Source organism: Sorex fumeus, unplaced genomic scaffold, assembly GCF_029834395.1.
Source record: "Sorex fumeus unplaced genomic scaffold, SorFum_2.1 ptg000006l, whole genome shotgun sequence".
Lineage (NCBI taxonomy): Eukaryota > Metazoa > Chordata > Mammalia > Eulipotyphla > Soricidae > Sorex > Sorex fumeus.
Window position 1 is genome coordinate 47,235,262 of NW_026606063.1, and position 25,348 is coordinate 47,260,609.

The 25,348-nt window shown below is 37.1% G+C and overlaps 2 protein-coding genes across 4 annotated transcripts in view; one reads left to right on the forward strand and one right to left on the reverse strand.

The window, feature by feature from the left end:
- The window catches only part of VPS54 (VPS54 subunit of GARP complex), an 80,617-nt gene extending 77,109 nt beyond the window's left edge, over nucleotides 1–3,508 (forward strand). For both annotated transcript variants that reach the window (XM_056129969.1, XM_056129970.1), the window contains exons 22-23: nucleotides 484–578; nucleotides 2,127–3,508. In XM_056129969.1, coding sequence (XP_055985944.1) covers nucleotides 484–578; nucleotides 2,127–2,232 — 201 coding nt within the window. In that variant the 3' untranslated portion in view covers nucleotides 2,233–3,508. The remainder of the gene's footprint in view (nucleotides 1–483; nucleotides 579–2,126) is intronic.
- A 3-nt stretch (nucleotides 3,509–3,511) lies between these two features.
- Nucleotides 3,512–25,348, reverse strand: part of UGP2 (UDP-glucose pyrophosphorylase 2) — a 54,044-nt gene continuing 32,207 nt past the window's right edge. For both annotated transcript variants that reach the window (XM_056129972.1, XM_056129971.1), the window contains exons 4-10: nucleotides 14,886–15,071; nucleotides 13,492–13,625; nucleotides 11,762–12,059; nucleotides 10,250–10,447; nucleotides 9,514–9,756; nucleotides 6,914–7,018; nucleotides 3,512–4,522 (exon numbers count right to left, since the gene is read on the reverse strand). In XM_056129972.1, coding sequence (XP_055985947.1) covers nucleotides 4,415–4,522; nucleotides 6,914–7,018; nucleotides 9,514–9,756; nucleotides 10,250–10,447; nucleotides 11,762–12,059; nucleotides 13,492–13,625; nucleotides 14,886–15,071 — 1,272 coding nt within the window. In that variant the 3' untranslated portion in view covers nucleotides 3,512–4,414. The remainder of the gene's footprint in view (nucleotides 4,523–6,913; nucleotides 7,019–9,513; nucleotides 9,757–10,249; nucleotides 10,448–11,761; nucleotides 12,060–13,491; nucleotides 13,626–14,885; nucleotides 15,072–25,348) is intronic.

A 25,348-nucleotide genomic window follows, 5' to 3' on the forward strand; every position in this document is an offset into this window, starting at 1 on the left:
GCCACTTAAAAAATACAGTGATACCTTGTAGGATATAACTTTCTCTCATTTTGGGGGAAGCTTTTCTGATGACAGTACTGCTGAGGAAAAAAAGGTAAAAGAGCTTTTATTCAACCTCAGAAAAAAAATGACAGAAATAGTACTTTCAGTGTTAACACTTTAATTGTATATGTCAGGGACCGGCATGATAATACAGCAGGTAGGGCATTTGCTTTGCATTCAACTGACCCATGTTTGATCTCCAGCGTCTCATATGGTCCCCTGAGTTATGCCTGGAGTGATTCCTGAGTGCACAGCCAGGAGTAACCCTTGAGCATCACTAGGTGTGACCCAAAAACAAGGAAAAAACAAGCAAAATGTATATGCCACAATGAAGTTTTTAAATACTGTTTCCAAATAAGATTAATTTTATATCTATAACTCAAGATATTTGTCTTCTGTTTTAATAGTGCAATAAGAAACTTAGTTTTATTTATTTTTTAGATGTTGTTTTTAAGAATTAATGCAAGTTACAAACTTCACTTGAAAAAGCAGTTATGTCACTTAAATGTGATAAATGATGGAGGACCTCAAAATGGGTATGTTTTTAATTTATTTTTGCTATATATAGTCTGTGAAATTGGTTTTTTAATTTTTATGCTGTTTTCTATTGTACTCATGTCAGGACCCATATTTGGTAAAAACAGGAAACTTTTGCTTGAGATAGTATGGATCTACAGACCTATCTATCTTAATTATATAAGTTAAAGGGCATTGTAAGTGGTACTTTTTGTAACTGACTGTATGTAATCAGTTTCAAGCCAAGTGTGTTAGTACTGCCTTTTAGATTGTTCAGTAATCTTTTCCTCTCAAGCCAGGACCCCCTACTCAGAAAGTCAAATAGTGATGATATATATTTACATACACATATATGTGTGTATAATCGATTATTAACCGTTTTCATTTTCACTTAAAAAATAATCAGAGCTATTAAAAACATGGCATTCCAAATGAAGCTGAAGCATCCCTCTGCCTCATTCCAATCCTATTCTCATTCCTTATCCCTTAGGCAGTTATTTCTAATAAATGTGTTTTTTATATCCTTAAAGTTCTCATTTATTTATATCTAAGAAAATGTACTTTTAAATTTACTTAGATTTTATATTATACATTGCTTTTTCCTGAAGAATGTTACTTATCTGTCTCTAATGAAATGGACAGTGTGGCTTATTTTTACTGTTTCATTATAGTATCTCACATGAATCAATTGTATTTAATATATCCTTTCCCCCTAGGGGTAGATTTTCTAGGTCTTTATTTTCCAATATAAATAACCACCCCATGGTAAAGTTTTATATATATAAAATAAATTAAAATTATATACTGAAGTGACTATTTCTTTAGGGTATATACCTGCAAGTAGATCAGTGTACATATACATTTTTACTCTAACAGAATATTCTCCAAAATGACTAGACAAAGTTACACTCCTACTATTTCCCTGTATCTCGCCAACTGCAGTTAGAATTTTCTTTCTGCTTATTTACATTTTCTGATTATCTTTTCACATATACATAAGTGTTCTCATCTACGACTTTTCCTATCATAGTATTTGTCCATATAGTTTTTTCTTGTTAATTTTATATTTTTATTTAGCCATCATACTAATTCCTGGTTGTTACATATGTCACAAACATTTGCTTTCATCAAAATTTTTCAGTTTAAATTTAAAACATATTTTTCTCTGTATTCTTTTGTGTAGTTATGTTTATTAGACACAGTATTTTAAAACAGATTTATGTTAATTTTAAATGTGGGAATCTTGATTATTTTGAAAATAAGATCCTTTATTAAATTCTGCCATGTTATATAAGATGAAATATTAAATACCTAAGTCCAAGGTATTTATATATTAGTATGAAACGGACTTCAACCTGCCATTGGTTCATTCTTTTTTATAACATTTATTGTTTGAATAGAACATTAAATGGTCTTATAATAATAGCAAAAATTTTACTAGTAAGAGAAATATATTCACATTTGGTTCCTAGGAAATCTGAATTCCAAATAGTCTAGTAGTCAGACTACTGATTTAATTATCAGTGAACATGTGAAATTTTTAAAAAAGATTTTCCTATTATCTTTAGGTTGGTCACAGCAGATGTAGCTTTTTACACTGGAAATCTCCAAGCCTTAAAAGGCCTTAAAGATTTGGACCTAAATATGGCTGAGATCTGGGAACAGAAGAGGTGATAACATATTGGAAAACTGGGAACTTCATTTGACCATGGACTGTATGTGTGAAGAAAGTATGGATGCCTATCATTCAAGAACTGAACCTGGAACCCAAAGTGAACTGGGTGGAAAAGTGGGGAAAAGGAAAGTATCAGTGTTGGAAAACTGGGATTCAGTGGGATCTATAAGGAATACCATTTTTATGTTTCCTTTAGTGAGGAGTAATTGATCAGGTGTCTATAACATTTTTCATTCTCTCTGGAAACAGACTCAGGTTTCTTTGGACCAAATCCAAAAGAACACATAGCTGTAACACAGCTGTAGTTGACTAGAATGCTCTGTATACTTTATATTAAAAAATGCTTTGCATTTCTTCCAGTGCAATGAAATTCATATGGTGTCCCACCTTATTTAATGATGGTACAATTTAAAATATTAAAATCTTAGTCAACCTCTGTAGAAAGTTTTCTCTATGAAAGTAAAGCTGTTTGAAAATTATTTTTTTACAGATCTTTCTATAAAAAATAAACATCTTTTGATTGCTTGAATTTAGGAATTCAATTTTTGTTTTAGTGGCCAATGTCAAATTTTAGGCTTTGTGTGTCGAGTATTTAATATTTTTACTACACGGTATGTCAGCTGGGTAAAGCCTTCAGAATAGTCTAAATACTTGAAAGTCTGATCATAAAGTAGTAACTGAAGAATAAGAGACTGGCATTTGTGCACCTTTTAATATTTTTCAGAAGTGGTATTTGAAAAGTTGTAGTTTAATGGCTGTATTTTTATAAAAGTATCTATGATGGGTTGGTGGAGGGGGGGCTTATTCAAACAAAGGTAAGAAAACATGTTTATGTATTCTGCCTACTTATTGGTTCTCATCTTGACATTTAGATGACCGATGGAAGAATGGCCTCCCTGGGTTCTTGTTTTTAAGTTAACTTTTGATGTATATATGAAAGATTCAGAAGATAAAAAAAACTTTCCTAATATAGGCTGCCATGTGGGGGCCAGAAATTAGATGAGGAATAAGTTACTTAAAACTTCTAATACCTACCTTCAAAATTAGAATCAGCAGCACTCTGCAAATGAAAGTGCCTGTGCCTCAGCTCACACCAGAAATATTGTTTAATCCGGTCAGAGTGCCTAACCTTGTGGTGATTATGTAATGAAATAATCTCATTTTGTGCTCTTTGGTTTCCTAAGAGGAAAGCCTGTTTTCTTTCCTTTATCATTACAGAAGTATGTCATTGGTTCTCAAATTGTCTGTCTAAAATAAAGCTGTAAGAAATTACCAGACTTTAAAAGACAAATTTTTTTTAATAGTATACAGTAAACTTTAAACAAGTAACCTACTCAAAACAAGTATGGAAGAATTGGAAAATGTGTTTGGATTCTTAGAGAAAAGGCACAAATTGAACCACCTGCAGGTCTGATTTTCAGTGAAAACAGCAGCTTAAAGAAAAGCTTAAAGGAAAGGGAATTTTTTATAAAATTATAAACCCACCCCACATTACTAGAAAACAAGGAATAAAAGAAATGTCCTATCTCTGCCCACCCATCTCCCTCAGCTGGGAAAGAACTACCACATTGTTTGGATAAATTACGAGTCTGTAAAGCATGGCAGGCATTCCAGCTTTAAAACTAGATGAAAAAAAGTACAACTTCAAGTTTAATTCGTACAGAAATAATAATGTGGTTAAAATTTGTAGAAATGCAGAACTTGGATTTATTAGGTAACTTGTCAGTGAGTACTAAAATATTCTCAGAGCAAATCTTCAAACTGATCAATAACTTCAGTAAAAGTAAACCATTTTACTTCATCATTTCATAAACTTAGCATTGGAAGGTATAAGTATACACATGTAATGCTTCACAGCTTTATTTTTGAAATTATAAGCAATTCAAAGTGACCGTAATTGAGGCCTCTGTTAAAAAAATCTTTCAACAGAGCTGCCCCGGTTTTTCTATTAAACATTATTGCACTTAAGATGAATTGACTTTCAGGAGCCTCTTCAAGAGAAAAGTATTGCTTCCATCCATGCTTTACTTAGACTAAAAGCATATTGCAGAAAATTTTAAAAATTAACACTGCAAGGTACAGTAACATAGTAAAGTACCTGCCTACTTTAGAATTCTAGGGAACATTTCACTGTAAGAAACTGTGCAGCCCATAATTAGTGTAAATTGTACACAGTAATTTTCAGTGGTCCAAGATGCGAAGGTTCCCAGATACAATCTTGTTCTCTAATACTGCTCCAGGTGGGATGTCAATTCTGTCACCATGATTGGCGATGATGATAACCGTTCCCTAAGTAACAGAGAAAACAAAAAGCAAGAGTATACTTTGAATTGCAGCCAAAAACAACTGACTTTCTTATAATTACAGAGTTTATTTTATATAGCACTAAATTTACAATGATTTTTTTATGTTTTAATATTATTTATAAATACAAACAACATGTTAAGAGAATTTATGTCTCTCCATAATAATCCTGACAATATGTCTAGATACTTTGTCTCTTTATTAGAGGTGGTACCATGAATAGGAAATAAACCCAGTAGCAGCACATCATTGGCACCTTTAAAAGAATTACTTTCAAGGCCACCAACATTATCAAGCCTTCACAAATAATCAGAATGGTGCTTGGTTTATATTTACTTTAAGGTTTGGGGACTTATTCTTAAGAACAGTTTTCTGATAAGTTTTTTTTCCATGTCTTAGAGTGAAACTATTGAGATAAAGAGTTTATTAGCAATAAAGTTCAATATATGTATATATAGACATACCTTTTTTTTTTTAATCAAACTGTTAAGTAGCTTTTATGTGAAGAACACATACAAACTAGATAGAAGATTTTAAAAAAAAGTTAGGAAAGACATCTTTGGTTCAAACTTTAATAATATGCTAAAATTAAGTACTTAAAATACTATAATAATGTGGACAATAATCTTCATAATAATATTACTATGAACAGTTTTATTCAGGTTTGAATAATAGTATTTCTAAAAATTTTTAATTGAATCACCATGGGATACATAGTTACAAAGTTGTTCATGGCAGATTTGTCCATGGAAGGAAGCTTGCCACAAAGTGAAAGGGAGAGTGCAGTTAGGGACAGAAAAGGGACCATTATGACAATGATATTTGGAAATGATGACTCTGGACAAGAACTGAAAGGAGGTAAAATGATATACGTGGTACTCTTTAAAAAACGGTATTGCAAACCATAGTGCCTAGTTGGAAAAAATTAAAAAGCGGGGGGGGGGGGGGGAACAAAGAGAAAGGGGGCAGAGACAGAGTGAGTCTTTCAAAGAGGCAGGCTGTTGGCTGAGGAAAGTAGAAGGAAGAAAGTCTGTCAGATAATCTTTAAGAAGGTAATGCTAATTTAGTATTTTTCTTGTTTTTTGTGCTGTACTCCGTGGTGTTCATAACTCAGTCCTGGCTCTGGGGCCAGGGGTCACTCCTGATATGTGGTATTAGGGATAAAACCAGGGTCAGCTGCATGCAAGGCAAGTGCCTTAACTTCTATACTCTCTCAGGTCCCTAAATGAGTAATTTTAGATTCTCATTTCAGTAAAATAGTAGTAGCTTATTAATCTTTACTTGAATGCAATATTCCACAAAGCTCATACAATAATTAATGTAAAATAATTGTGTAATTACATAGTTACAATAAATATAATTAAGTGTACAATAATTATGCTTATATTCTTAACTATGTTGAATGACAATGCACTGTAGCACTGTCCTCCCATTGTTCATCGATTTGCTCAAGCGGGAGTAATGTCTCCATTGTGAGACTTCTTGTTACTGTTTTTGGCATATCAAATACGTTATGGGTAGGCATTGCCATGCAGACGGTGGCTTGCCGGGCTCTCCGAGAGGGGCGGAGGAATCGAACCTGGGTCGGCTGCATGCAAGGCAAATGCTACCCATCATGCTATCGCTCCGGCCCACAGAAGACAAGACACAGTGTTAATTCTATATAAGACATTTTGGTGCGGGGTTTTCTTTTTTTGTTGTTGTTGGCTGGGTTGGTTTGGTGTGGGCTCAGTGTTCAGAGGTCGTGCCAGGGCATGCACTTAGCCCACTGAGCCATCTCTCCAGTTCTATTTCATTTTTAAAATATGAAGGGCTGGGGCTATAGCACAATGAGAGTGCGTTTGCCTTGCACACAGCTGGCCTGGCCAAGCCAGGTTCAATTCCTCCTCCCCTCTCGGAGAGCCCAGCAAGCTACTGAAGAGTATCTCACCCACAGAGCAAAGCCTGGCAAACTACCCATGACATATTCGATATGCTAAACACAGTAACAACAAGTCTCACAATGAAGACGTTACTGGGCCCGCTCAAGCAAATCAATGAAAACGGGAGGAGAGTGCTACACTGGTACCTACATCTTATAAATATCTATTACTAAGGAGCCAGAGAGATAGCTCAAAGTGCTCAGTTGCCATGCTTGCACGCAGGAGCCCCAGATCTGTCCCTCGCACTGCGTAATCCCCCAAGCAGGGCTATAGGAATTGCCCCCAAGTACTGTGCCAGGAGTGGCCTGACCACCACTAGGTGTTCTCCCTCTATCCTTTCCTCTAAAAATTAACTAGTACTAGACTGGGAAGTACTTATTAAACATAAATTAAGTCTTTTTTTTTTTAAGCTGTTTAGCAAAGTTGTCAAAGCTATAACTTTGTAACAGCATACCTTTAAAGAAACATTCTTGCCAAATGTCACATCTCCTGAAACTGTAAGGTGATCCAATTCAAGCATATCTGGTATACTTTCAAATCTCCTCAGATAATCCTGAACCTGAGAGAAAAATAGAACCATGTAAATTGTGTCAAAAATGGATTAACAGAACAAAAAATTATATAAAGAAGATAATTTAATTGATTACAAAACACTGTTTAAGGCCACACTCAGATCCTCGTTGAGAGAACCTATTCATTAAGCACTTACTACATGGCAGATTTTATGCAAGAAAGACAAGGAGATAGAAACATTAACCCTAAAACCAAGAAATTTACAATACAGCTGAGCAAATAATATTTAAAAAATAAAGATAATGAACCAACATGCTAAGAGCCAGGCGAGTAGAATTAGCAAGAGAAACATCATAATGATCTGCAGCAAATTAGTTTAGAGCTGGTCTTAATAGAATAGGTAGATTTTGGAAAAGGAATCGTTTCAGGAAAACAAGTAGAACTAATTATTATAAATAATCACATGCCCTAGGAAATGATCTCTGTGGCCTTACTTCCTATTTTGTTGAGAAAAACATAAGTGAAAAACATTACCACAACAATAACCACCCTCTGCCTCTAAGGCAAGCACCCTACCCTCTGTACTCTCCAGCCCTAAATCTTCCCATCTTTTTTTTTAAAAAAATTTTTAATTTTATTTATTAAGTTTTTATTTTAAGTTGTTCACAATAATTTATTACTCAGTATTCCAACACCAGTCCCACTACCATTACACCTTCCCACCACCATTATTTTGAATACTCCACCATCACGAAAGCCTGCACCAAAAGCCCCTAAATAATTTATTTTGTATTGCTTTTATGAAGAATCTACAGTGATCATTCATAAAATGATTTTAAAAAATTTCCTTAGAGGAAAGTATGTGAAAAGTGTTGTATCTCACCCTGAAGCCATTAAGTCCTTGTATAAGAGATTAACATGTTCTTACAGGTTGAGCCTTCTGTGCTAATTTAAAACTTTTAGAGGTTTTGTAAGCCATAACTTTTTAAAAAAATTTTATTTGCAGCACCCTGATTTACAATAGTTTATTAGTAATAGTGTCTCACGCATACATTCCAAATTCATTCTCTCCAAATGCTAATACCAACTAACACCAGTGTATGCTTCTGCTACCATTAACACAGTGTCTTTACTCTCACCCCCATTATCTACATCCATACCTTTAATTATTCTTCTATTCTCTTTATTTTTTAATGAATCACCATGAGATACAGTTAGAAACTTCCATTGTCTTTAAAATCCGTTCTAGTCAGGTCCAAAGCTTCTATACTGACAAATCAATCTAATTATGAATTATCATTCACTTTACTTGAATCAGAAAAAGCACTCCCTCTTTCTTGAAACATTTTGTTTTTTTAAGACATAATTTTCGACCCAGTTTCTCATCTGTACCTCCTTTGTCACCTTTACCACTATTATCTCCATCCTCTAAGCCTTCTAGTACCTCAGACCCAGTTACCGAACTCAGATCCCCCAAGATGATCCATTTCTACATGATGACCTGTATCATGCCAGCTAGAAACTGGAAACTCAGTACCTGTCTTATCTAGATCTCTGTTTCCTATCTTGCTTCACTAAACGTGCTCTATAAAGTCTTCCACCATCTCAGTAATAGCAATCCATGCTTTCATCCGCACAGGCCAAAGACCTTGGAATCATTCCCTTTCCTTTTTCCTTACTCTGCCTCTCCCTCCCATCTATTCCAACAGCAAATACTATAGGTATTAACTTTAAAAAAATCTCATAAACATTCATTATTTCCACTGCTACCAACTTCATCTGCTCCACTCTTTCCTCTTGCCAGGATTTCGGCAGCCACCACCTCCTTTTCTCCCTTGTTGTCCTCTTTAGTAGTAGGACTTCACAGGCCAGCCATCAAAAGTTCATCCTATCACTCTGTTAATCTTCCATTCACTTGATTAATTTTTTTTAATTTTACTTACCATGTTAAATTTTACTATACTCACAATCCCCCTGTTTAAAATATTAATACCAACATGTACCATTTTCTCAGAAAAACTATCTTTAACCAATGTAAAATTACACCACTGTGACCCCACCCACACGTTCACTATTCCTATTTTATTTTTCTCCATAGCATTCCTATCACTGGGCAACTTCATATTTTAATTATTATTGTCTTTCTGTACTAAAATATTCATGAAGACAAGGATATAATTCTGTTTTGTTTACTGGTAGATACTCAGTACCCAGAACACCACCCAGAATATGGTAGGAGCTCAGGAAGAATTTGTTAAACCAGAATTAATGTTTTCCCACTGATCAAAGCAGTATAGGTCTTCAAAGACATAGAAAATAAAATATCCCAAAATGTAAACATTTTTTTCTACTCTATAGTAGTCAGGCTTTAATATATATTACATCTTTGTCTTCGCGGGTCAGTTCTCTTTAAAAGATAGAGGAACTGAATAAGATTAGCAGGAGAGACTGAACTTAAATTCCAGCTCACATGTATATCGTATCTTTAAACATTTAAGAAATTAAATTTCATGAGTATATCATACATCTATAATTACATACCTTTGTAAAAGAACTGCCTAATTTAACTAAGGGCACTGTAGGAAATTCCCGCTTTTCGCTCATCGTCAAAGAACCAGCTTTAAGGCTGTAGAGGTTAGACATCACAAGCAAGAGATCTGATGTTGTTTTCACAGGCAGAAAACGGCTCCTAGGAACATTGATACCTAGAGAATTCTCAAAACTTTTAATGGCTGCTCCTACTGCAGTTTCTAACTGAATGACATTTAGGCCTCCATCCAAGGTCTGCAAGAAAGAAGGGAGAAATACAGGTTTTTAAGTACCAGTAATTTAATTCTGTGAGGGCTAACTGATTTAGGTTGAAAGATTTTAGAAATCCTTATTAAAGGAAACAAGTTTGAGAACCGACACCAAACACTTCTTTTTCAGTATCCTAACTTCTGTTTAGTACTATATTTCCATTTTACAATAAACCATATATTTCAAAACCTCATGCAAAGTGCTTATGGCCAAAAGGCCGGTAAAAACCAGAACAGCAACCTAAGACTGTGGTTGCGCTTCCCCTCCACTTTTGGGCTCAATATTTTGTCTCTACCAGAGAGCTGAGGATCAAATAAGGGCATTCTGGCTAGGCACATTAAAAGGTTAAGTATAGATTCAGAAAGAGCCATGAACTGAAGAGATAGAGTAGACAAACAGGAATGAAATTAGCAATGGGTTTGTATGTAGCTTATGATTTTAGGAACCAAGACCCCAATGGCCCCAAACTTTGGCTTACTTTTGGATTCACAATGATTTCCATGTCAATAGCATTTTGTTCTTGCAGTCTTTTAACTGCTGCAAGAGAGATCCATAGGTTGTTTGTATTAAATATTTTGAATTTTGATACAGACTTGAACTCATCAACATGTGCTTTTGGCACTTGAGCGATTTCCACCAGTCTCAGTTTTCCTTCATACTGAGTAAGTGTCCCACCCTAGAATGACCAAAAAAAAAAAAAAAAAAAAGTGAGTACCTTCAAATCTCTCCCAATCACAATTATACCAGACTGCTTAATCTATGAAAGTTAGAGAAAAGAGACTGATTGCTTCTCCAGAAATAAAAAGCATCGATAATGATTTTATCTATATTTAAAAAATGTTTGACGGTAGATCCAAAAATAATCATTTACGTTGTCTGAAGTTCAATGCTAAATAACCACCCTCTTGTCCAGAATACAAGTCCCTGGAATACATCAGAATTTTCTCACTTTCCAGAGATCTGTAGGAACCATTTCTTATTCCTAAAGCACCATCCCACACCAATCTGTCCTACCACTTAGAACCTGCTCTGACTGGCCTAAATATAGAAATGTTTTTACAGTCAAGGGTCAAAGCATAAGGTATATGAGAAAGAATATTTGTAAAAGGCATAGATATTAACAGAGGGACTGATATCAACATTTCACTATTCAAAAACTGCCCACTTTCTTTGCTCTCATGGATGTTATAAAATCTTGCATACTATTTCATCAAAGGCCAAATGTCATCACCACTAAACATACTAAAATTAAAGAAAAAATATTTTTACCTAGTAACTGTTGTTTTGTTTTGGGGCTACACCTTGGAGTGTTCAGTGCTTATTCTTGCAGTGCCAGGATCAAGCTTGTTTGCCATGTGCAAGCAAATTCCTTAACCCTGTGCTACTGCTTGGCCCAAAAACTGCATTTTTACAGCTAAAGAAATTTAATAGTGATCAAAATACAGAAATACCATAAACACGGAGTAGTAAATTTTCATTAAAAGGACAATGAAATAAAAATTATGAACAATAAGTGAATATTTAGATTTGAACAAATATATCAAAAGTAGTTTTACATGAATCAAATTTATTCCATAAATATATGAGGAATGGTTTTCTGTTAAAATCATTCTTATGCCCTAAAAATATAATCACTTCTGGGGCCAGAGTAATAGTACAGCATGTAGGTTGCTTGCCTTGCACACAGCTGATCCAAGTTCGATCCTGACATCCCATATGGTCCCCTGAACACTGCCAGGAGTGATTCCTGAATGCAGAGCCAGGAGTAACCCCTAAGCATCCCTGGGTGTGGCTCCAAAACAAAATCAGTTAATACTAAAAATCTGGATTTATATAATACATCAGAAGGAAGCCAGCATATCTTATTCTATCTCATAACGTAGTACATATAACATGCTATCAAGTAGATAAATATTTCATTAAGTGAACTATATATAACCTATGAAATGTGAAGTTATGAATCCCCAAACTACTTCCTTTATGTATTTACCTTTACATCTGCACGTGTTTTATTTGTGACTTCCATGACAAATTCACAGCGTTTTCCATTCGGTGGGTTCATTAAATGATTAAGAATATAAAGATCCACTGTGGCACCCAGATTGTCTATGTTAGACACAAAAATATATTCTTTGCCTTCTCCTATAAAGGTATCAAGCAAACCAGAATTGTAGAAACTGGCATAAATATCGCCATGGCCTGGTGGGTACCAAGCTTCTGTGTTTTCCCCTGAGTAAGATACATCCTTTGCTACTGGCAAAAAAGATTCTTTATTAATCCTTGGGTACCTGCAAAAAAGAAAAAGTTCTTTTCTGTATCAATTCTGAAAAGAATTCCAGAAATTCAAGTGAAACAATGCATTTAAGGTTAAATAAACTTTTTTCCTCCAATTAGCACTGTAGCACTGTACTGTATTCCCGTTGTTCATCGATTTGCTCAAGTGGGCACCAATAACATCTCACAACAAATTGTGAGGCTTTTTACTGTTTTTGGCATATCAAATACGTCATGGGTAGCTTGCCAGGCTCTGCTGTGTGGGCGAGATACTCTTGGTAGCTTACCGGGCTCTCCAAATGGGGTGGAGGAAATGAACCCGGGTCGGCCGTGCGCAAGGCAAATGCCATACCCGCTGTGCTATCGCTCCAGCCCATTTTCCTCCAATTAAATCTATTTATTTAATAAGGCATGAGTCCACCTGAGAAAAAACTGTTTTCTACATAGTAACATTTCATTTAAAAATGTTTTCATGGTCACAGCAGTGGTACTAGGACGACATGTACCAATGTGTTTCACGACTTTGAGCATTGGAGCTATCTCCCTAGCTGAAATATTAAGGTCATCAGTGTTTTATGACCATCCAAGAAGGAATTGTAGACAGTGTGTGTATTTGTTACTTTTTCTCAAACTTATTTGACTGTGGAACCATTTTCCCTCAGCCCCTATCCCCAAAACCTATTTGGGAAAAGCTGTACATATCTCACAGAGATACATGCAGTGGTGGTGGTGCCCTTTCTTTCGCAGAAAATCAGCAATTTAGCTCACGGATATCTGTTTCCTACAACTAGTGAGAATATGTGTAAGGACACAGAGGTACTAGTACTGAACAAATTGAACAGACAGACCAACAGAAAATCGAGGAAGAATACCTACCACATAAGAATTTATGGAAAAAAAAATTAAACAAAATGAAACCAGTGGTATCACTTTAGAAATCTCCATTTCATACACGTCCATACACAAACCTGTATTCATAGAATACATATACATAGAATCCTGTTTTCCAAGTGTCTGAACTTTATCACAATTCTTCATCCGAATTCCTTTCATACTTACTCTTCTTCAAAGTACATTTTTATCATGATTTATTAAATTTCACTCAAGTTTAACTGGGTTACTGAATAAATTCTTCCCTCATAGGAAAGTTACCAGATTTTCACAGATCTACATGGAGAGCAAATATATAACACCTAAGGTATCCTCAATTATTCCATATATAGAACAGAATCCTAAACAGATTTTCTTTTAAGAATCACAAGATAAAAAACCAGAGTTATTATAACAATCACATATTTATGAGCAATTTTCAGCCTTTAGAGGCATCAAACACATGCAAACATTATTCTTTGGCTCATGCACATTTTGAGGTTGCTCAATTTAAACAAGGCAAGTCTTTTCCAGGAGTAATACATCCTAAATTACTTTACAAAAAATTTCTTATACCTGCTTTGATTAAAAGTGTAGATTTTCACACGACAGTGATTGTACTTCTGTAGTATTTTTTTTGTATCTTCATCGGTGTTAAAAGAATTCATTAGGACAAGAGGAACATCTGTATTGTAGGTTTTGTTCAAATGCTAGGAAGAAAATTGACAGATTACCCAGATTTACTATTCTTCCACTTGAAAGTGTAATATTAATCAATGGTTAATTCCAGTATGTTAAACGCATTATCTATGTAGTGAAATATGTAGATTTGAAATAAAAATTACTGATCATCTAGACATTGTGCAAGTCAATTCACTGAGTATTTGTTCATTAACTCACAATCCTATGAAACAAACTATAACCTTCACTTTTCATATGGCTCAACTGATGCCCAGCGAGGGGGACAGGCCAGCAGCAAGGCCTGCATCCCCTCTACCTCATCCTGGCAGCCTGACTCTGGGTCTGTGTGCCCAGCCCAATAACATTACTGGCTCCTTTATTGAACAGACAGACAAAAGCTGACTAAGAATGTGTATTCAGAGCACTGTGGGGATGAAAATCCAAATGAGAGGATTTGTAAAGACAAAGCTCCTTGATCTTAGATTAATAGCAAAGAACTGCAAATCCCATCCCAACTGAAATCTTGTCAGTTTCTATAAAGCATATTCTTAGCCAACAAAAAGTGAAAAGAAAGCAGGCTTGTATTCAAACTTTGATGCTGCCCTTGCTGGCTAGCTTGGGAACCTTAACCAAGTAACTCAGCCTCTCTGTGCTTTGGTTTCCTCATCTGTAAAATGGAGAAAATAGCACCTTTCTTACAGAGTTGTTGAGAAGAACAAGTAAGTCAATTAATGTAAGATGCTTAGAATAATATTTGGTATACAGTAAAGGTGGATAAATGTTACCCACTGCTACTACTATAGTTATCCCTGTAGCTGACCAGACACTGGTGATAAAAAAAATAAAATAAAATAAATAAAAGATGGGATCACTGCTCCTGAAGAGTTACAAGTAATAACTTCATCTGAAAAGAAAAGCCAAGAGAATTCTCAGCGTATTGCTTCTAACCAGGTATGTTTAATTCTCCCCATCTTTGTCAAAGAAATAACTGCAAAGGGTTAAGAAAGCCAGACATGTGATACCCACTGTGGAAGGCTGCCACTAAAAAGGAAGTAGGGATCAAAGGAAAATCAGAGTAGATCCAGAAATGTAACCACAAATGCTACTTAAAGATAAAAAGCTTTTATATCAGCCTAAACATCTGCCCTTACAAACAGTAAACTTTTAAATATACTAATAAAGAGGCTAAAGATTAACAAACTCCTTGATTCAATCAAGGGAACATTTAAACAGCCTACAAGCTAAAAGTGATTTTTAATATCTCACGAGAAAGTATAAAAGTTACTCACTTCAATTTGCTGAACTGTCAGATCCAAAAAGGTATTCTCATTCCTCACACCAATCAGACTTTTGGGACCTTTGCAGCCCATGCTGGTTCCCAAACCACCATTGAGTTTCACCACCACCAGCTTGTTCAACACAGAAGATATATTGTCAGGTAAGCCCCGGGCCTTTATCTTTTCATAAGGTTGAATCTGAAATTTAAAATATAGAAAGAGAGAATCCAAATAACTCTTGAGAAGTTAAATCAAATCAATCCAATGACATTTTACCTGTTGCTTTGGAGGATTTTGATCTCAAGTACAATTTCTCTAATATCATCGACTCTTCTATTTCAAAATCAAATACTTATTGCCAACTTCAGTTCCTCACAGTAGTTTAGGAGCCCCAGGAACAGAGCTGTGGCTTGCAGCGCTCACCCTACAGGCCTATGTTCATGATTTCAAATCCTCAATGTGGCCTGGAGCTATAATGTAGGCACTTGTCTTACACTCCACCAATCTGGGTTTAATCATTGGAAGCACATATGGTTCCTCCCGCCCTGCCAGGAGTGATTCCTGACCACAGAGCCATGTACAATGGGTGTGGTTCCCAAACAAACAAAAATCCTTAGTGTCCCACATCTGCTGAAAGTGATCCTGGCAGCAGTGCTATTTGAGCCCAGCAGCTCTGCTATCTGCCATCCTCCCGTGGCAAAAACGATTTCCAGCCACAGAGGATCCAGGTATGTAGAAGCACCATAAAAAACAGAGGTGCAACCCGCAAGAAGCACCACTGAAAAGATATTTACACAACTGGAGAGTACATGTGTAAGCATCAGAGACCCACCCCACCCTCTGTGAGCACTATAACCAGAACTTGTGTGCCTTGATTAAGAGTGTGACTCTTGGTGAGTATGCGTACAGGAACCATGAGTAAATGAATGCAAACCTCAGTAGCACCACAGGCTGGAGTGTAATCACTGAAACCTGGAGGTGTGAGCCCTGGTGAGCACAACTAAAAATGTATGGGCAACATAGTCGTGTGTACATGCAAGCCCCAATCATCACAGCAACAATAAAGGGAAGGAGAATAAAACTTTACAAAGTAAAAATTTTTAAATGAAAATTGAGTGCCAATAAAGGGAAGAGTTATAGTCTACAAATATTTGGTTGTATCAACATCGAAGTGTCTTGGACAACATTCAGAAATACTACCCATTTATTCACAATGCAAATTGACAACAGGTAGAGCACTTCTCTTGCATGCAGCCAACCCAAGTTAAATCTCTAGCATCCCATATGGTCCCCTGAACACCACCAGGTATAACCCCTGAGCACTGCTGGGAGTGACCCCCAACTCAAAATAAAACTTCATCAAATCTGTAAATATTCCAGTATTTCTTTTTTATTTGCTTGATTTTGGTTTTTGACCCAAAATTTTTAATGAACTGTGCTCAGGGCTCTGCACTTAGGGTTCACACCTGGCAGGCTTGGGGACTATATTAGGTGCAGGCGTTAAACCCAGGTCAGCCACATGTAAGGTAAGTGCGTGCCTTCCCCACTGTACTATCTCTCTGGCCTCCTACTCTGTAAACATTTCTAATGTTCAAATCTCCAGCATCCCTTATGGTCCCTTAAGCCCCACCAAGAGTGACCCCTGAGTGCAGAGCCAGGAATCAGCCCTGAGCACCTTTGGATGTGCCCCCCAAAAAACAAAACAAATCAAAAACAAAACAAAAAAAATACTGAAGACCATGAAGCACTCTTCTTTAAGTCTCACCCTAGTTATTTCTCCTGAAGAGCTGGAGCGATAGCACAGCGGTAGGGCGTTTGCCTTGCACACAGCCAGCCCGGCTGAGCCGGGTTCGATTCCTCGGGCCCTCTCAGAGAGCCCGGCAAGCTACCGAGAGTATCTCGCTACCCGTGACATATTCAATATGCCAAACACAGTTAACAACAAGTCTCAAAATGGAGACTTACTGGGCCCGCTCGAGCAAAATTGATGAACAACGGGAGGACAGTGTGTTTTATCTTCTAATGTGATAGGGTTGTTAATTTACACTAAAGTTCCACTAGTGTTCAATAATCATTCATATTCAAAGGGGGGGATCAAAGAGACAGACCTGTGAGAACCAGACTATACAGGGATGCCAATCATGAAGTAGCAAAGAGATCAAGTCCTCTCTCCCCTCTCCTCCTCCCCTCCTCTATCTCTCTCTCTCTCTCCCCCCCCCCCCCCCACGCCTTGATGTAGCTGACTGACATTTCTTGAAGGATGTTTTAATTTTATTTAACCATGAACATTATTTTTAGTTACTGGTTCTGCGTATAATCTTAATAAATACTTCAGTTCACTGATTTTAAATTAAGAAGTAACAGTAAACACAAAGTTGAGTGTGTTAAATATGTTTCTAAAGAATACTGTTTTCTTTCGCTTAAAACTTTATTATTACTGTTATTTTTTTTGTTTTTGGTCACACCTGGTGATGCTCAGGGGTTTCTTCTGGCTGTGTACTCAGGAATCACTCCTGGGTAGTGCTCAGGTTTATGTGGAGTGCTGGGGATCAATCCTAGGTCTGCTGCATGCAAGGCAAGCACCTCACCCACTGTACTATTGCTCCAGTCCCAAATATCATTTCCTTTTTGAGACAGCAAACTTTAAATAAATTTGAACACTCAGACAGAATAACATAAAATGGATTTATATATTAATTCTGACCTTTGATAAATAATGTAGTATATTAACATTCATAGCATTAAAGTGAGTTTAAAAAACCAATTTTAATTTTTAGGTATTCACTTTAACTAAAATCATGAATCTTCAATAAAAACTTTTTAATGAAGTTTCACTTCCTGTTAAGGTTAATTAAAAAAAAAACAAATATTATTAAACTAGCCACCTTAAATTTCCAACAAAAGGAAAAACCCTCCTTAATCATGTGTATGATAAATCATCTTTGATACAGTACAATAAAGAATATAAAGTTTATAAAAGTATTAGAGAAAAAAACATTTGCATTAATCAAACTTCAAAACAAACATTTTACTAGAAAAATTTAAGATAATTTTTTTTTTAATTTGCTAGATAAAATTTCTTGTGACTCAAACCTGTGGAAGGTAAAAAAATTGTTTTCTCATTTCCCCAAAACTTACTCTAATATGGTGCTATAAGTTTTCAGCCTGATCATTAGATTATTTTATTACGTCATTTTATTTTGGTTTTGGGGCCACACCAGTCGTGCCCAGGAACTGTTCCTGGCTGTTCTAGGAGTGACGCAGAGTGGTGCTCTGGGAACCTTACACAGCATCAGATATTAAACAGGAGTTGGCTGAATACAAGGCAAGTGCCTTAGCTATTAAACCATCTCTCTGGTTCAGCTCACAGTGATTTTTAATATTAGGTGTTTGGCCGTTAGCCAAAAGGGGTACTTTATTTTCTTTAATTTTGGGCCATACCCAGTGGTGCTCAGGGTTATTCCTAGTATGAAACTCTTGGGGTTACTTCTATTTTTTTCTGATTCTTTTTAAAATTTATTTATTTATTTATTTTAAGTTGTTCAAGATGGGGCTGGAGCGATAGCACAGTTTGCCTTGCAAGTGGCCAATATGGCCGACCCAAGTTCGATTCCTCTGCCCCTCTCGGAGAGCCCGGCAAGCTACCGAGAGTATCTTGCCCGCACGGGAAAGCCTGGCAAGCTCCCCGTGAAGTATTCAATATGCCAAACATAGTAACAACAAGTCTCACGATGGAGATGTTACTGGGCCCACTCGAGCAAATCGATGAATAACGGGAGGACCATGACCCGTGTTCAAGATCATTTATTACATTTGATATTCCAACACTAGTCCCACCATCATTTTAAACCTTCCCACCACCATTATTTCCAATTTTCCCGTACATCACCCAAGCCTGCCCCAACAGTAGGTATGTCCTAAATGATTCATTTTGTATTGCTCGTTATGATTAATTTGTTAAAAGTGATCAAAAAAAGATTCCCTCAGAAGAAAGCATGTGGTGGAGTTCATGTCCAATTCAATCAGCGTAATCAGTGGCTGAATAAATAGCAGTACTTCTACATTAAAAAAAAAATCAACTCACCATCAATAGTAAAAAAAAGAAGAAGAAAGTATGTGAAGATTGTTGTATCTCACCCTGGAGCCATTAAACCCTTGTATAAGAGATTACCAACATGTTGTTACAGGTTAAGCTTTGTGCTACCCCTGGTGTATCAGCGGTATAGAGTATTAAAATTCTAAAATTTTGAATTAGGTGATACAGCTGGAGTTAAATTTTTAACTGGATGGTAACTTCGGGGACCGGAAGCATCTCAGCAGCGTGCTGATCTCTTTTGAGATTTATTTATGAGTCTCTGGACCATGGTCAGTTAATGAGCTTATATGCACCAGAGGGGGAGTGACTGCCAGGATACCAGCAGAACAGGGGCATGGAAGGAGGTCACCCATCTCTGGGGTTACTTCTGACAGTGCCCAGGGAACCATGAGACCAGAACAGCTGGCTCCCACATGCAAAGAATGTACTCCAGTCCTTTGTGCCATCTCCATAGCTGCCAAAGCAATAATAAATATACTTTTAATGTTCATTCAAATATCCACGAACAAAAAGAGAAAGGAAGTAGAAACCATAAACCTGGTCTGGAGAAACAGTATAAGAAACAGTATAAGCTTTGCACTTGGCTAACCAAGGTTTGATTCCCAGGGGTGTATATGGTCCCCACCAGGAGTGACCTTGAGCACAGAACTAGGAGTAAACCTTGAGCACTGCTGGGTATGTGAAAAAAAAAAAAAGGCTAACAAAAACAAAAGAGCGGCCAGAGAGGTAATACAGCAGGTAGGGCAATTGCCTTGCATATGGCTGACTGAATTCGATCTCCAGCATCCTAGATGGTCCCTAGAGCACCACCAGGAGTGATTCCTGAGTGCAGAGCTAGGAATAACCCCTAAAAATCAATAGGTGTGTCCCCCCGCCACACACACACACACACACACACACACACACACACACACACACACACATACACACACACACACACCAAAATTAAGTAGGTATATAAATAAAACAAAAACATCAGCTAGTTAATTACAGGTCCCAGGGGGTTTTGACTATCAATTAGAAGACTGAAAAGGAAGTGAACTATGGAGGGAAAGGGAGAAGAGTCACAAGGTATGAAAGTAAAATATAAAGAAGAGATAAAAGTCCAGAGTGGTCAGGGGTTGCTATTGGAAGATTCCAACTAGAGATCTTTCACAGAAATTCCATAAGCTATATTTTCCCTTTCCTACACACACACACACACACACACACACACACACACACACACACAGTAAAAGGTACCAATAGTTTAATATCATAACTTCCTCCCCAAAACAGTACATTTTGGTGGGGGGGGGGGGGTTGGTGGGTTCCTAAGAGGTACTCAGGAGGTTCAGGGGCTCCACTGATGATTCTTGAACAACAGGGCTAAGGTTCAGTGCAAAGACCAATGGATGCAATGCTGCTCAAGTCCTGCAGTGCGGGGAGTCCCCAAGCCCCCACAGTGGTACTGTGAATCTCCAGGGATGCACCCAGAAATGCTTTGGGGACCAGTGCTGGGAATTAAACCTGGATCCAGCACATCCTAACTAGGTATGCATCCTAACTACTGTAACTATCTCCTAGCCCCCAACTCTATATTAATCTCAATAGATTAAGTTAGGTGATCAGCATATATTTCTATCACATAAATCACCCAAGGTGCCAGAAGTAGTTTTCTCTGTTGGTGCTGCTGCCCACAATCTACCGGACCTAACCAAGCAATGCCACAGACCCAACTTTAGTTCCACTAGCAAGGGGATCTGATTTAGGAAATTGCTTAGCAACAGAAATTATACCAGACACACCTCGTCAGAAAGACATTTTTAGACCTATCCTCCACTTTTCACCTGCTCTTCTTCCTCAAGAGAATTCACAAAGACATCCACTAAGCCAAAGATGGGTGGTGTTCAGAAAACAGGGAGTACGGCCTGACACTGCTGGACACGGTTTCCATGGCACTAAGAATCATGTTAGTCTGTTACTAGTGTGATCTTTGTGCTTTCAATATAATCACCCTATTTCTCTTTCTCCAGACATGAGTAAAATTCCGTGTGCAAGAATTTTACTGCAACTAAATATTCAATAAGGCAACCTCTACAAGTAATTCATGAGGCTTCCTGCAAAATGTGCAGAAAAGACTGGGCCACTCATGTTCTCTTCTCACCGGGAGAAAAGAATTGGTCAAGGACCCAACTTCCTCTGGGGAATGAATAAAAGCAAGTAGCAGACAATCTACTACAGAATGTGATTTAAACAAAGGCAGTCTAGTTTTTCTATTGAAATAAAAGGATTTTTTTTAAAAAAAAAAAGGGTCCTTAAAAACTGTGTATCATAGTATCTATATATTGCCAAGATTGCTCAGAACTTAGCTTCCAGTTAGAAGAAAAGCTGAATTCATCCTCAGTCATGGACACACTGTTCTCATTAGCAATAGTTTAACCCAGTTCTTGGTAGCATATTTGTGCTATTCCTGGAAACTGTGCCAAATACCCAAACAAGCAAACAGTACCTACCCTGTTACAGTTCACAAGGATATGATTATTGCAATCTGAAAGATTTCTTTTTTAACAAAAGCAAATTCTCCTGTAAGAAAATAAGCTGTGTAAACAGTACAACAAGTTTGGAAAAATACTCCACATGTACAGAAAGTGGTACAGGAACTTCAACTTTTCACTAATCCCATGTTGCACAGTGTCTGTATGCAAAGTTCTATGCCGGGCACTTTCACCTCCTGTCTCTTCATTTCAAATTCTTTCTTCCAAAAGATCAGATGGAAAGCTTATGTTTATAGCAGAAAAATAATACCTAAACCAATTTTTTAATTAAAGGAAAAATGAAAAATCATGTACATTAGTATTCCATGGTCCACCTACAAGCTCACAAGTACCCCTTCAATCATCAAGTTGAGCTCAATTCCAGTTGGTACAGCAGATAAGTCACATGAGAATGTCCTCATCTTTCTACACTAGATTCTCGGAACTTCCCTCCAACTACATCTGTTTCCTCCCCTTCCTTCTAGTTACAGGAAGAGTTGCTCCTACCTTAGGAGATTGCACCATCACTATCCCTTGCAAAAACCTTATCAATCATCCAGTCTCTTCATTAGCTCTCCCTCTATTCCTTTTCATCACCATGAACAAGTTTAAATGTTTTCCATCTTAAAAAACAAGAAAACAGTATCACAATTACTCACACATCCTTTTTCCTACCTTTTTAGTCAAAACTTCCTTTAAAAATTGGGTACTTCTCCATCTTTTCTCTGTCCTTCACCCACTGCAACTTGATTTTCTTCATCATTCAATTAACTTAACAAGGTCATCCTCCTCCTAATTATTTTTTTTTTCCCCTTTATTTTATTTTATTTTTTTTAAAGTTGTAGATTTACAATTTTTTGTGCTTTGGTTTCAATTATACAATGATCAGATACCCATCCCTCCACCAGTGCCCATTTTCCACCACCATGGATAATATCCCTCCCACCCCCATCCCCCCATCCCCCCGTCTCTGTGGCAGGGCAATCCCCTGTGTTCTCTCTCTCCTTTTGGGTGTTGTGGTCTGCAAAAGAGGCATTGAGTGGCAAACATGTTCAGTCCATAGTCTACTTTCGACATGCATCTCCCCTCCTGGGAGGATCCTCCAAACATCCTTTATTTGGTGCTCCCTTCTCTATCTGAATAGCCCTTTCCTCTAGGATACCCGGCTGGCCTCTAAGTTATGGAGTAATCCTCCTGGTGCTGATCTCAGCTATTCTTGGGTATTAATCTCATACTTTGTTACTTTATATCCCCCAGATGAATGCAATCTTTCTATGTCTATCCCTCTCTTTCTGACTCATTTCGCTTAGCATGATACTTTCCATATTGTACCACTTGTATGTAAATTTCATGACTTCATCTTTTCTAAGAGCTACATAGTACTCCATTGTGTAGATGTACCAAAGTTTCTTTAACCAGTCATCTGTTCTTGGGCATTCAGGTTTCTTCCAGTTTCTGGCTATTGTAAAGAGGGCTGCAATGAACAAACAAGTGCAGATGTCACTTCGACTATACATTTTTGCCTCTCTGGGATATATTCCCAGGAGTGGTATTGCTGGGTCAAATGGGAGCTCAATTTCTAATTTTTTGAGAATCGTCCATACTGTTTTCCAGAACCTCCTCCTAATTATTAATTCCTATCAGTAACACAGATACTTTTCTTATTTGTGTTCTCAGCTGGATTCGACACAACTGACTACTCCCTAAGTCTTGAAATACTCTATTCCCCAAGATTTCTTCTGAAACTCCACAATCTGTTTTCTTCTTTCTCCCGGTTTCTCATCAAGTCCTTTCTAAATAGACCTCTTCTTCCCAGCAATCTGCTCCAATCTCATAGCATGCTCACCTGTTTCTAGGGCACAAAGACAAAACAGGTGATGAGTGAGGAGCCTGTTCACAACAGAGCAATGATTAAACCTATCAGTCTTGTGAAATTTTCTCAGCTGCCATGGTAAGCATTCCCCCTCCACCTGTGTTACTATAGAGGCATCTCTGGTATCCTTACTTCTCTCCAACCTAACCTCCCCTTGCAGACGGCAATCTTTTACAAAAGAGGAAATCTGAATGTTTCTTGCTTTACTGCATCTTTCACAAAATACAGTATTGACAAGGCAAAGATAATTAATCTATCCCAGCACCATTCTTTTCCTTCATTTCAGAACCCTGATTTTCATACAAATTCCACCATTCCAGATTAAAGGCTGCACTTCTCCATCTCTCTTGCAGCTATTTGAGCCAAAGTTCTGGCCAATCTGACGTACTGAAAGTTGAAAGATTTCTAGAAAATCTCTATGAAAGGAAAGGGGTGTGCTCTTCCTCCTTCCTGTTATTTGGAATGGAGACATGTGACCAGTACTAATTTAGAGTCCAGGATGAGATATGTTAAGGATAGCAGAGAGGCAAGATAATGTCAGGGCTTCTGATGACTAGATTGTTATCCCATCTCTCTTATTTGTTTTTCACCTTTGGGTTTCACTATTAAGTGTGGCCGAATGAAATTCTAAACTGGAGGTATGATTTAGTGATCGTTCTTTTTTAACTTTCATTCTTTTCTTTCCTCTCCAGAATATGTGTACTAGGAACATGGCATATTTTGCTCTCTACTATGCCACATCCCTGTTCATTGTTCATCCCTTGGAATGCAGAAGAAACTTGGCTTCTGCATTCCAAGTTTCTCCTCAGGCAAACTCACTTCACCTATCCTTCACATGTCAGTTCAGATCAGTACGTCTCAAGCATTATGAACAATTAGGCACTTTTGAAAATCAGAAGTTAATGAACTCATTTTAGGAAAAGTGCAATAGCACCCCTAAAATAAAATATTTACGTTCAATTTACTTCTCTTCAGTAAAACTTTATTTCACAATATGTAAGAATCTATTTATGGGAAGTTTTTCCCCCAGTGAAAGTTAATATGAAAATTTTATCCAAAATAAACTAACTGAATTTTAATGAGAAGTCTTCTATTTGGTCTGAATAAGAAGTTGACACTGTGATGTAGCTTGAGGTAAGATACAGGTATACCATCCTTAACTCACATTCCATTTGACTCTTCTTTAAATAGTCATAAGTACTGAAAATCACAATTCTCCCCAAGGCAAGCTTTATGGCCTGCTGTCAGCCAAAGCTAAGCTTGCACTTGAAACAATAGAATTCTTTAAGGCTCTAAGCTTAGCTCACTTCCCTGAGTCTTTCAATGGTCAATAAGACCACTCACACAGGATCGCTCTAATGTGCAAAGTTCCTAAATACAGAAGAGAATGGTTTATAGTAATCAGTGTTATATACTTTCTTCTGTAACCACAGGATCACATATACTAATTGTCATGACACATAATCTGCACAGAGCACCATGATGTCTCTTTCCAATACATTTACCTAACTTAGAAACTTGATCATTTAAGAAAATGTTCTCAGGGACTGGAACAGTAAGAGCATTGGCCTTGCATGTGGCCGACCTGGGTTTGATCCTTGGCATCCGATGTGGTCCCCCAAGCACCACCAGGAGTAATTCCAGAGTGCAGAGTCAGGAGTAAAAACCCCTGAGCACCACCAGGTGTGTCCAAAAGAGTGAGTAAATAAATAAATAAATAAAATGTTCTCCAAAAAGTTCCTAAATATTTTTGAGAGTACCAATATGCAAATTTGATGAAAACCAATAGTTGTCTAACCTGAGAAATGTCTGAATTTGCAAGACATAAAATGAAAATTAATGTAACTGCTATTTCCTCCATGACCTGATTCAAATAATCATAAGAAATGCTGTCAATTCCACCATGAATTGTACCATGAATTGACAAAAATAATACTCCAAAATGAAATGAGATGGCACAATATAGTAGCTAAAAGCACAGGCTTTTTAA